The sequence below is a fragment of the Muscardinus avellanarius genome (genome assembly GCF_963383645.1).
Source record: "Muscardinus avellanarius genome assembly, chromosome: 6".
NCBI classification, from domain to species: domain Eukaryota; kingdom Metazoa; phylum Chordata; class Mammalia; order Rodentia; family Gliridae; genus Muscardinus; species Muscardinus avellanarius.
The window spans coordinates 77690321-77703049 of NC_137791.1; the positions used below are offsets into that span (position 1 = coordinate 77690321).

At 45.3% G+C, this 12729-nt stretch overlaps 1 protein-coding gene across 1 annotated transcript in view; it reads left to right on the top strand.

Moving 5' to 3' along the window:
• Window positions 1-12729, top strand: part of PPEF2 (protein phosphatase with EF-hand domain 2) — a gene marked incomplete at both ends in the record, with an annotated part of 38882 nt that overhangs the window by 15747 nt on the left and 10406 nt on the right. The window contains 4 exons of the mRNA XM_080697219.1: window positions 478-514; window positions 609-758; window positions 7870-8256; window positions 11047-11232. Of these exons, the coding sequence (XP_080553345.1) occupies window positions 478-514; window positions 609-758; window positions 7870-8256; window positions 11047-11232 (760 nt within the window). The remainder of the gene's footprint in view (window positions 1-477; window positions 515-608; window positions 759-7869; window positions 8257-11046; window positions 11233-12729) is intronic.

A 12729-nucleotide genomic window follows, 5' to 3' on the forward strand; every position in this document is an offset into this window, starting at 1 on the left:
AGCCCTCTGAAACTTAGTGAGACCCTGTTTCAAAATAGACTAAAAAATTGAGCTGGGGGTGTAGCTTGAAGGTAGAACATCCCTGGGTTCAATCCCCAGCAACACACACACACACACACACACACACACACACACACACACACACATACACACACACACACTACATGCTATTCTACTATTACAGTAAAGACCACTAACTTTTTTCATATAGTTATATTCTTTAGCATATAAATAATAAGAATTCATCATAAAATGTGAGAAACATAGATGAACAAAAGGAATAAAATTGAAATATCTCTTAATTTCTCTATATAGAAATAATAGTATGCTTTTAAACATTTAGTCATGATTTCTCAGTCTCTTTTGTAAATATTTAAAAATACAAACATATAAATATACATCTTTATCAAAATGTGGTCATGCCACCACTGTCCTTACTTAATGTATTTTAACATTTACTTTTGTTTCTGTATCTAGATATGGCTTCACCAAGGAAGTGATGCAGAAATATAAGGTGTGCTGCTTTTAAAAGCAAATGTTTCCCTTAGTTCAGATAAGCTGAGTGAGTTATTTGAAAGTTAACATCTTATTAATATCATTTTTTTCAGACTCATGGAAAGAAAATATTAAGAACTCTTCAAGATGTATTCTGTTGGCTCCCACTGGCCACTCTGGTTGATGAGAAAGTCCTGATTCTTCATGGCGGAGTGTCAGACAGGACTGACCTGGAGCTTTTGAATAAATTGGATAGGCACAAGGTACTGATTAATGAAATGATACAGATTTCACCTTTATGTCCAGTTTCACTTCCAACATAAAATAAATGGGGACTCCTGATGACTGAGTAGAGTGTGGAGAAGGATTGAGAATCCACCACTGGGCTCAGGGAGCAAGTGTGCTGCAATCGGTTAGTAATGTCTGCTATGGCTGTAGGAGTGGTGAGTGGTAACTAGTGATATATATTTGCCATCCATGAGCCGGACATGGTGGCGCACACTTGTAATCCCTGTGCTTGGGAAGCTGAGACAGGAGGATCGCACAGGTTCGAAGCCAGCCTCAGCTACTTAGTGAGGCTTTCAGCAACTTAGTGAGACCCTGTTTCCAAATAAAATATAAAAAAAGGTCTGGGAGTATAGGCCGGAGGTAGAAAGCCTCTGGGTTTCACCCCCAGTACCACCAAAAATTAAAAAAAATATATTTTCCATCCTTGATCTAGATAATTTTTTATTTATTTTTATTGTCTTTTATTTTTTTATTTTTTTATTAATTTATTTTTTAAATTGGTGCATTGTAGTCATATATCAATCACATTGGAGTACAAGACTTGAGAGGATATACAAGCACACATCATCCAATTAGCCCTCCTCCAGCCCCCATCCCATTCCCTCCCCCTCCCTCCATCCCACGCTTCTTTGGTGATTTACTTGCATACATTTGTTTATGTACCTCCTGCGTTTTAAAGAGGCTCCGTCCTCCAGTATTACATACCCTCTGATTGGTCACATAAGTTGCTTCACTATAGGGCCCTTTCTATAGCTCAACCTCTTCCTGTTGCCCTTTTCCTCCTAGTTATTGCTGATTAAGAGAAGCGTCTGATTTATATTTTCTGCGATATTTCTCAGTGCATGCTGCGTTGCAAGTACCGATCCCACTCTTGATGGTCCCAGTAGTGGCCTGGCTACTCAGTGGACTGATCCAGACCTCGCTGGCTCAAGCAGTGGCCTTGCCTCATGGGAGGCCCCAGTTCTGTTCTCGCTGGCCCCTGCACCGGTCTAACCCCTAAGCTGGCTTTGGTCCCGGCCTTGGAGGCTGCAGGAGTGAACTTGCCTCACACCAGGCTCCGATGCTGGCCATTGGCCCCTGCACCGGCCTAACCCCTTGGCAGAATTCCAATCCCGGCCTCGGAAGCCCCAGCACTGGCCTAGCCTCACGGCAGGCTCCAATGCCGGCCTCGTTGGCCCCAGCACCGGCCTAACCCCTCGGCAGGTTCCGTTCCCACCCTAGGAGGCCCCAGCACTGGCCATGTCTCACGGCAGGCTCCGATGCTGGCCTCGCCTCACGGCAGGCTCCGATGCCGGCCTCGCTGGCCTCAGCACCGGCCTAACCCCTCGGCAGGCTCTTATCCCGGCCTCGGAGGCCCCAGTACCGGCCTTGCCTCATGGCAGGTTCTGATGCCGGCCTCGCTGGCCCCAGCACCGGCCTAACCTCTCGGCAGGCTCTTATCCTGGCCTTGGAGGCCCCAGTACCGGCCTTGCTTTATGGCAGGCTCCGATGCCGGCCTCACTGGCCCCAGCACCAGCCTAACCCCTCGGCTGGCTCTGATACTGGCCTCAGAGGTCCCAGCACCGGCCATGCCTCACGGCAGGCTGCGATGCTGGCCTCACTGGCTCCAGCACCAGCCTAATCCCTCGGCAGGCTCCGATCCCGGCCTTGGAGGCCCCAGCACTGGTCATGCCTCACGGCAGGCTCCGATGCCGGCCTCGCTGGCCCCAGCACCGGCCTAACCCCTCGGCAGGCTCTTATCCTGGCCTCGGAGGCCCCAGTACCGGCCTTGCCTCACGGATCTAGATAATTTTAATCACTACCCCTGTATCTAACCTGAAGAACTTCTATACCCCAAATAATTCATATAATACCAAATCAAACTCAATGTATCACATGCAGAGGGGTTGCTATTGGCAGATATAAAGATGAAGATCAATTTCAGTTAAACTCAACAATGTGATTTATTGCTTTCTATGGACAAAGAAAGTATTAGGAAAGATACCAAGATGAACTAGAGATGATATCTGTGTGTTGTAATGGGGAGGGTGGGAGAGTCATTAGAAGGTATAACACCCATAACAATAAGTGTCTATTTTCCATTTCATTTTGGAAGTGGAAACCTAGAAGTAAAATGTCCTATTTTCTTTTACAATGAACGCTTACACTTGAACGGCACTTTAAGGCATCTATACTCCACCTGCCTATCCCACACCAGCACCTCTGCTACAACCTTGACAATGTTTTCCTGAGCTTCCAAAGAGAGAGGACTCAGGCCAGGCATGGTTGCACACGCTTGTAATCCCCGTGCTTGGAAGGTGGAGACAGGAGGATTGCGCAAGTTCAAAGCCAGCCACACTGGCTTAAGAGACCCTGTTTCCAAATTTAAAAAAAAAGGTCTGGGAGTGTAGCCCAGAGGTAGAAGGGCTTCCAGGAACCCCAGCACCACCACAAAGAGAGAAGACTCATCTCCACCCAAGCCAGGCCTCCCCAGCTGTGGATAGGAAAGTCTCTATGTCTGAGACACCATGGAAAAGCACACCTGTGGTGTGTTTTCCATGGAAAAGAATCAGGCTGGTTTGAACTTAGAAGATCCAGTTGTTGTCTGAGATAGCAGTTGTGTTCTACAAGGTTGTTCAGAGAGCCAGGGTCTGCGTCTTGCTTCTCATCATGAAGATCTCATCCCCAAACCTTCCTCTGCATCATCCAAGACAACTTGCTACCACATCTTGGTTCCAAGCAATAGGGGAGGAAAGAAAGGGAATAAGAGTAATCTTGTCTTTAAAGGACACAACACAGAACTTCACATCTCTTACTCTCTTTACATTGGCCAGAATGTTGTTATGTGGCTGCCTTTCCCTAGAAGGGAGGCTCCCTAGAAGTATAGCATTTTTATGGTTGACCATCTGTCTTTTGAGCTCTCCATTCCTAGGAGAAAGATGAGGGAAACAGATTTGGGAGAAGTTATAGTCTTTGCCACAAAGATATTCAAGTATGCCAGGCATGGTGGCACATGCCTGTAATCCCAGTACTTGGGGCTGAGACAGGAGAATCAAAGTTTTGAGATGACCTTGGCAACTTAGCAAGATTGTGTTTTGAAAATAAAAAATAAAATAGGACTGGGAGTGTAGCTCAGAAGTAGAATACCTCTGGGTTCAATTCCTAGTTGTGTGCACACATGCACACTCTTCAAGTATGGAAACATTACCCGAGTATGTATGGTAGATAGTTAAACTATGGCCTATACAGTCAGTTTCAAATGGATACAAATTCTGGTTCAGCTGCTAATAGTTAATGACCTTGGGCATGTAAGTTATCTAACTTACAGTAACTCAGCTATTAAATCTATGTTAAATCTATCTAGGTGTTGTAAAGATTAAATGAAAATACTATGTATGTGCTGTACAAAAGTGGCAATTGTATTTACATTTAGCTAATGTGACATAAAGCTTCATGAAAGACATATTTTTTGTCTTCCATACATAAATAAAGGCTGGAGGCAAGCAGCCCAGGGCTGGGCCAGTGCCCCCACTGATCCCCCATGTTGCCTCATGATCCAAGATGGCACCTGGAGTTCCAGCCTTTGTGACTATATTCTAGTCGGCAGAAATGAAAAAGGGTAGAAGAAAGGCATGGTCTTTTCTTATATGCAAGTCCAGTTGTACAAAAAAAAAAAGTCTCATCATATCTAGTTGACCAGAACTTAGTCATATGTCTACATTTAGCTGAAAGGCAAGTTTGCAAATTTAGTCTTTATTTCAGGTAAAGTACCTACATAAGAATCAGGGATTCTGTTTCTAAGGAATAAAGAAAGTATTAGGCAGACATTAAGTCATATGTCAGTTAGGGTCACAACACTAACTTAGTTTGCCCCTGTGGCTCCCTAAATCTCATTGCCCATCCTTCTTCCTACACGTAGAACAAAGTTCATTCCTTCCCAGGGGAAACTATCTCTGTGGATCATCCAGTAATGCATCTAATCAAAGTCCAGGGTTCCTGAGCTTAGGTCTGTCTGTCTGTCTGTCAGGTTTAGATGTGCCTCTGTAGAGTTCGCTGGCCAAAGACAAGTTACATTTCCTTGTACAATTTAACTCAATGTTCAAAGAGGAAAATGACAACTCTTGGGCAGAGGTGGAGATGGGGAGGTCTGCGACAATCATTGGCTCCCTCCCCCAAAATCGGGGCTGAGGATTGAACCCAGGAGTGTAGGACATCCTAACTCCACACCCAGCCCTTTTTATCTTCTATTTTAAAATAGGATCTTGTGGCCGGGCGTGGTGGCGCACGCCTGTAATCCCCGCGCTTGGGAGGCGGAGACAGGAGGATCGCGCAGGTTCGAAGTCAGCCGCGCTGGCTTAAGAGACCCTGTTTCCAAATAAAAATATAAAAAATAGGTCTGGGAGTGCAGCCCAGAGGTAGAAGGGCTTCCAGGAACCCCAGTACCACCCCAAAAAAAAAAAAAAAAGGATCTTGCCGGGCGTGGTGGCGCACGCTTGTAATCCCAGCGCTTGGGAGGCTGAAACAGGAGAATTGCACAGGTTCGAAGCCAGCCTCAGCTACTTAGTGAGGCTCTCAGCAGCTTAGTGAAACCCTGTTTCCAAATAAAGTATAAAATAGGCCTGGCAATATAGCCTGGAGGTAGAAAAGCCCTTGGGTTCCACCCCCAGTACCACACACACACAAAAAAAGGATCTTGCTAGGTTGCTGAGACTGGCCTTGAACCTGATCGTCCTGTCTCAGCCTCCCTGGTGCTGGTCCTGGGATTACAGGTGTGTGCCACCATGCCTGGCTCAACCCTTTTATACTCTTGAAGAGAATTGAAGGGGCACAAGACACAACACAGTTCTTAGTGTTTCCTTTGTGAATCCTGCATGTTGCCTGGCACCTATTTTTTTATTTCTAAATCTGTGATATATTTGTGTTTCTCACACACTTTCAGTTCAACCATTCTGTTCAGCTGTGTCTACATCTGGAGGCAGAGACAATAAGTCACAGTAGAACAGATTTTCTGGTGGGAAGAATAATATTTAATTATGGAAATACAGAAGTTGGAGGAATTTTGGGGAAAGAGCACAAAAGCGCTGTTTACTTTCTGTGGCTAAGCCAAAAACTAACTTACTAATATTTGGTTTGCAAGTCTCTGTATAGTCTGTATAGTCTGTGAGGCACTTGGGAGGAGAAGTATGGGATCCAGAGTCAAGAAGCCTGGATTCTGTCCTGGAAGAGTCTTAGTGTCTCTGTGCCTCAGATTTATTATCTGTACTAGAAATGCTGATGTTATCACATAGAAGTGGCATAAATGTGAATCATTTAGTTTATATAAACTGCCCAGAATAGCACCTATTTGGAAATGGCTCAATATATATGAGTCCTATTAGTGTCCTTCAGCATAAAAGTTAGGGATGCTTCTTGGTGCAGATAATAATGCCCTCAAAGTTACCCGAGAGTTGCTGGGGGACTGGCCATCACTCTGAGCTGGCAAAGAAGAGAGGAGGGGCTCTGGTCGGCTCATGGTGCCTGGTCTTTCCCTCTCTAAGCCAATGCTGGAGCTGCCTAGGAAGCCATTGACTTGTCCCCTGTCACAGGCCAGCCTCAGCTCTGTTCTAGTCTGTGTGCAGCCCTCTTCAAACCTCTTTCAGTTCTGCTGACCCTCTCTGGGGGTCTCTGTTCTTCCTCTGCGCCGGTCCACACCAGCTGCAGCTTTCTTGTGCCACCGTCCTCACAACTATTTGCGCAAAGTCCTCACGCATTGAGTAGGTGCCCGCAGATTCCCTGTAGGCACTGGGCCTTCGCCATCGATGTCCTTATGGCGGTGTCTCCCTCAGTCTTCACGTTTATGTGCCCCTTTCACTCACTGCCGTGCTCCTGTGGCCTCCCCTTGTCTTTCCCACGGTCAGTGTTCATTCCTCAACCTAGTCCCAGAGCCATGATGACTGTGAGTCAGGAATGGGCTATATTCGATTCATTTGGCAAGAAGAGTATCTTCTCGCTGAGATTCAGGCTGAAAAGAGCTCCCTTGCCCTGCCCTGTCCTTCCTCCACTGGTAAGATAATGGGTCCAATATCACTTCCTATAAAGTGCTGTGAGCTCTGACTTGCCCACAGTAAGAGTCATGGTCTTCCCTATTCCTGATTTTCAACCACATCCAATAGTCCCTGCTTATCTTCCAGGGGTACATTCCAAAACTCCCAGGGGTTTCCTGCAACCACAGATAGTACCAAACCCTATAATGCAATGCTTCTTCCTATATGCCTTGTTGAATTGCCACACAGTAGCAGAGTTCATCTTTCCTTCCATGTTCTATGCCATGGTGACTCCTTTGAATCACTACTCTTGAGCTTTGTGGCCATTATTAAGTAAAATAAGGGTTATTTGAACACAAACACTGTGATACTACGACAGTCCATCTGATAGCCCTGCCTAAGTAAGTAACGGGTGGGTAGCATATCCAGCTTAGATACCCTGGACAAAGGGATGCTTCATATCCCAGGGAGGATAGAGTGGGATGGCATGAGATTTCATCATGCTACCCAGAATATCAAATTGTTCAGTTCTAGACTTTTCCATCTAATATTTTTGGACCACAGTCCATTCCAGGTAACTGAAACCCTGGATAGTGAAACCACATGTCACCTCACAGTATGATTTTTCTTCTTTGTTTTAGCACCTATGGAACAAGCAGAAGGTTAATAACTGCTTGCCTTTTGTGAGAGAGACTTACCCTTTTTCACCCTTGTCTAAAAATCACTGGGTTCTTAGAAATGATGATGTGGGTTTGCGTTTCTTAAATTAACTGTAGTGAAGGACCAGATTATATATTTTCCCAATTTTTCACAGATCAATACTTTTGTAAAATACTAAAAATATGAATTATTTAAATACAAGACCACTGATCATGTGTTTGAATGTCATGGCAACATCAACTTGCGAGGGCTTACTCTCAAGGTCTGTACGGGTCTCACCCCAGACCAGGAAGAGCAGAGCGCACAGGCCAGCACTTGTCTGTGGACCCCAGTGTCCACAGGACTGGCCTAGATGTCAAAAGTGATACTCAAAAAGGACCTACTGTTTCATTCCAGCATCTGTGTCTTTTTTGGACTTGTTTAGATTGTTTCCACCATGAGATGCAAAACGAGAAAGGAAAGTGAAAAACAGGCGGAGGAGAAAAGAAAAGCCAACCAGCCAAGCTGTGCACAGAAACCTATCCCATGGTTTCTTCCCCAGAGCCGCTCTCTCCCCTCTACCCCTTTGCACCCCGGCTCTGACAAGCCCTTCAGGGTCAGCCGGTCCTCCAGCATCCCCTGCGGTGCCCCCCTCGACCGAAAGGAGCTGTCCCGGCAGGTGCGGCGCTCTGTGGACCTGGAGCTGGAGCGCTGCCGCCAGCAGGCGGGATTCCCAGTGATCAGGGAGAAGGAGGAGCCCTTGCTCTTGGCCTCAGAAGTGGACTCCGACGCTGGAGAAGGCCTGGAGCCCACTCAGGAGGAGTGGCGGCAGGTGGGTTGTGGCCAGGTGCTACAGCTTAGAATTTGACCGCTATGAGGAGGGACAAATGACTCTAAATCCCTCCATTCATGGAAACTCAGGGCCCTCTTTTTTCTCCTTCTCTGGGCTTAGAACACCCCAGGAGGATATTAATACTGGCCTAATGACGCATATGTTTTATGTGTCTAATGATTCATGTAAGAATGGAAGGACATAGCAAGTGGTTCTATTGCCCAACGACACATGGTTTAAAAACATGGCTTCATAGCTGGGCATGGTGGTGCACACTTGTAATCCCCATGCTTAGGAGGCTGAGACAGGAGGATCACACAGGTTCGAAGCCAGCCTCAGCTACTTAGTGAGGCTCTCAGCAACTTAGTGACACCCTGTTTCCAAATAAAATATAAAATAGGTCTGGAAGTATAGCCCAGAGGCAGAAAAGCCCCTGGGTTCCACCCCCAGCACCACCAAATATAAATAAATAAATAAATACATACATACATACATACATACATACATACGTGGCTTCAGTGTGTGTTCCCGAGGCGGCTGCTGCAGCTCAAGCCCAAAAGCGCAAGGCAGCAGCTCTGACCTCCGTTACCAGGCAACTACCAGTGTCATAAAGTCTCCAGAACTTTGTCACATGTCCCCCTGAGCTTCAAGGGAGATTGGAAAAGGAAGCATTTAGCTCAGCACATTGCCACCCCCAACCCAATTGTTCTGTTCACACAAAAGAAAGAGAATACTGAGCAGGCAGTATTCCGTTTGGCACAGTGTTTGCCTAAACAGATGACTTGGATGTCTGTTTTGTAGATCAAACATGACAACTTCATGGGGTGTACCAGTAGATGAAAGACTTGAGAATTATGGAAGAGCTAAGATTAGTAGAACTAACCGATCAACTGGATAGAAAGTGGTGAGAAAGAAGAGTCACAGATGACTCTGAAGCTAGAAGTCAGCGAGAGAGAGAGAGAGAGAGAGAGAGAGAGAGAGAGAGAGAGAAAAGAGAGGAGAGGAGAAAGAGAGAGAGAGGAGATGAGAGAGAGGAGAGAGAGATGAGAGAGAGATGAGAGAAGAGAGAGAGAGAGAGAGAGAGAGAGAGAGAGAGAGAGAGAGAGAGAGAGAGAGGTGAGTTTAGGCTACCTTCTCCAGCTTCAGTAGCAACTTAGAACTGAAAACTTAAAAAGCAGTTCTCTCCTTTTGCAAAACATGACTTGATAATAATGTGCTGATATGTTTAACTCATGTGCATTTTTTCTTAAAAGTGCATTTAGAAAGAATTAGGTATTGCCGGGCGTGGTGGCGCAGGCTTGTAATCCCCTCGCTTGGGAGGCGGGGACAGGAGGATCGCGCAGGTTCAAAGCCAGCTGTGCTGGCTTAAGAGACCCTGTTTCCAAATAAATAAAAATAGGTTTGGGAGTGTAGCCCGGAGGTAGAAGGGCTTCCAGGAACCCCAGAACCACCAAAAAAAAAAAAAAGTTAGGTATCAACAATCAAAATATACTCACTCAATTATTTTATCCAAGTTGTATACAATAGGCAATCACTGTTTTCCTGGGTATTAACAATAGAGTGAAATCCAAGCTACTGGAAAAATTGCTCAATTCTTCTGCAAACTATTTTTTTTTATTCTTAAATCACTGTAAGAAACAAAATATAAGCCAGGCGTGGTGGCTCACACTTGTAATCCCCGCGCTTGGGAGGCTGAGACAGGAAGATTGCACAGGTTCAAAGCTAGCTTCAGCTACTTAGTGAGGCTCTCAGCAACTCAGCAAGACCCTGTTTCCAAATAAAATATAAACTAGGCTGGGCGTGGTGGCGCACGCTTGTAATCCCCACACTTGGGAGGCAGAGACAGGAGGATCGCGCCGGTTCAAAGCCAGCCGCATGCGCTGGCTTAGGAGACCCTGTTTCCAAATAAAAATATAAAATAGGTCTGGGAGTGTAGCCCGGAGGTAGAAGGGCTTCCAGGAACCCCAGTACCACCAAAAGAAAAAATAGGTCTGGGAGTGTAGCCCAGTGGTAGAAAGCCCCTGGGTTCCATTCCTGGTACAAGAAAGAAAGAGAGAGAGAGAGAGAGAGAGAGAGAGAGAGAGAGAGAGAGAGAGAGAGAGAGAGAGAGAGAAGAGGGAGAAGAGAGAGAAGGAAGGAAGGAAAGAGGGAGGGAGGGAGGGAACAAAAGAAACAAAATACAAGCTGGGTATGGTGGCGAGTGCCTATAATCCCAGTGCTTGGGAAGTAAACAAGTTCAAGGCCTTTGCATGGTCACTTAATGAGATCCTGTCTCTAAACAAAAAAACAAAAAGGGCTAGAGGTGTAGCTGAGTGGTAGAAGGACCCTATGTCCATCTCCAAGACTACAAACAGAAAAGAAATAAAATACTGATTGCACTTTCCCAGGACCACATGTAGGTGCCGTACTGCCTGAGAAACTCTTTTGCCCCACTTGGGACTTTGGCATTCCCTGTGGCGCAAATGTCCAGGAGCCTGGAACACCTTTTCCAACTAGAGACACTGACCATGATTAAAGATGCTCCCAGAGCCACTATCTCTCTTTTACATATTGATTTTTCACTTATCAGTTATTTCAAGAAAGTGGATATATACTTTTTAACCTATATGTACATAGTCACAATTATTTTGTGAGTAATAAAAATTCTAGAACCTTAGGGGTCCAAAATGGAAATATATGTCAAATGTTGATTGCACAGAAATTTGTTCATTTATTGTTATGAAAACATTTTACTCCTCCATGGCCTCTTTTTATGTCTGACTTGGGATGAACATGTCTTGGTCTTTCCAGGTCGTGGACATTCTGTGGAGTGATCCCATGCCGCAGGAGGGCTGCAAAGCCAACACTGTGAGAGGAGGCGGCTGCTACTTTGGGCCTGATGTGACAGAGCAGTTGCTTCGGAAATACAACCTGCAATTCCTGATCCGTTCACATGAATGCAAACCTGAAGGCTATGAGTTCTGCCACAACCGCAAGGTGAGTGGGCCTTCTGCACTAACAGAGTCCAAAGAGCCCTTCCCAGGCTGTACTGTGACTTGATTTGTTACCCACTTGCTCAAAGCAACCAGCTCCATTACAGTCATTTATCCATCCCTTGTATAGCCACTGCTCACCAAGGCCCTTAGGTAAGGGACATGAATAGGTCCCATTTTAGGATTGAATATATGAAGCCAGTGTTTTCCTAGCCACATCCATCTATCTATCATCTATCATCTATCTTCTATTCTCTCTCTCTCTCTCTCTCTCTCTAATATTGGGTATAGAATCCAGAGACATTCTACCTCTGAGCTATACCCCCAGCCCTATTTTATTTTTTATGTTGAAACAGAGTATCACTAAGATGTGGAGGACCTGCTAAATTGTTGAGGCTGGCTTCAAACCTGCAATCCTTCTGTCTCAGGCTCCCAAGAACTAGGATAACAGGTGTGTAACACAATACCACTTCTTTCTTTCTTTCTTTCTTTCTTTCTTTCTTTCTTTCTTTCTTGAATTGAGGATCAGACAGCCCCCCCACATATACACACTGAGCTGAATTCCTAGCCCTTTTAAAAAAATTAATTTGAGCCAGGCATGGTGGTGCACACTTGTAATCCCCACACTTGGGAGGCTGAGATAAGAGGATCGCACAGGTTCGAAGCCAGCCTCAGCTACAGAGTGAGGCTCTCAGCAACTTAGTGACACCCTGTTTCCAAATAAAGTATAAAATAGGTATAGCCCAGAGGTAGAAAGCCTCTGGGTTCCACCCCTAGTTATATATATATATCATATATATATATATATATATATATATATCATATATATATATATATATCGATATATATATATATATATCATATATATATATATATATCGATATATATATATATATATATATATATATATATCATATATATATATATGATAGGAGTTTGCTAAGATGCCCGGGCTGGCCGCAAAAGAGCTTGGGATCCCTCTGCCTCAGCCTCCCAAGAGCTGAAATTACATGTGTGCACTGCTATGCCAGCCTCACATTTGTGTGTGTGTATGTGGTACTGGGGATGGAACCCAGGGGCATTATACCTCTGAGCTATGCCCCCGGCCCTATTTTTTATTCTTTATTTTGAAACAGGTTCTCACTGAGTTGCAAAGGGCCTCACTAAGTAGCAGCTGAGGCTGGCAGTGCACTGAGACCCTCCTGTCTCAGCCTCCCACATGCTGGGATCACACGTGTGCGCCACCAGGCCCGGCTGCCTCACGTTTCAGTCCTTGGAAGTCACATAACTTGCTATTGCATGTCTCGATCAACCTTACAAGGTAACTGGATTTCTGTACTGTTCCAGGAGAGACACGGGGTCATTTGTCTTCTCAGGAGTTCAATTCATGTCCTAACTAATCTTGGGGTATCTTTAGTCCTACAGTGTTTGCCTACACTAAATTCATTAGGATAGGATTTTGAATTCCTAGGAATACTAACTTTGTAGGACAGCAACAGGT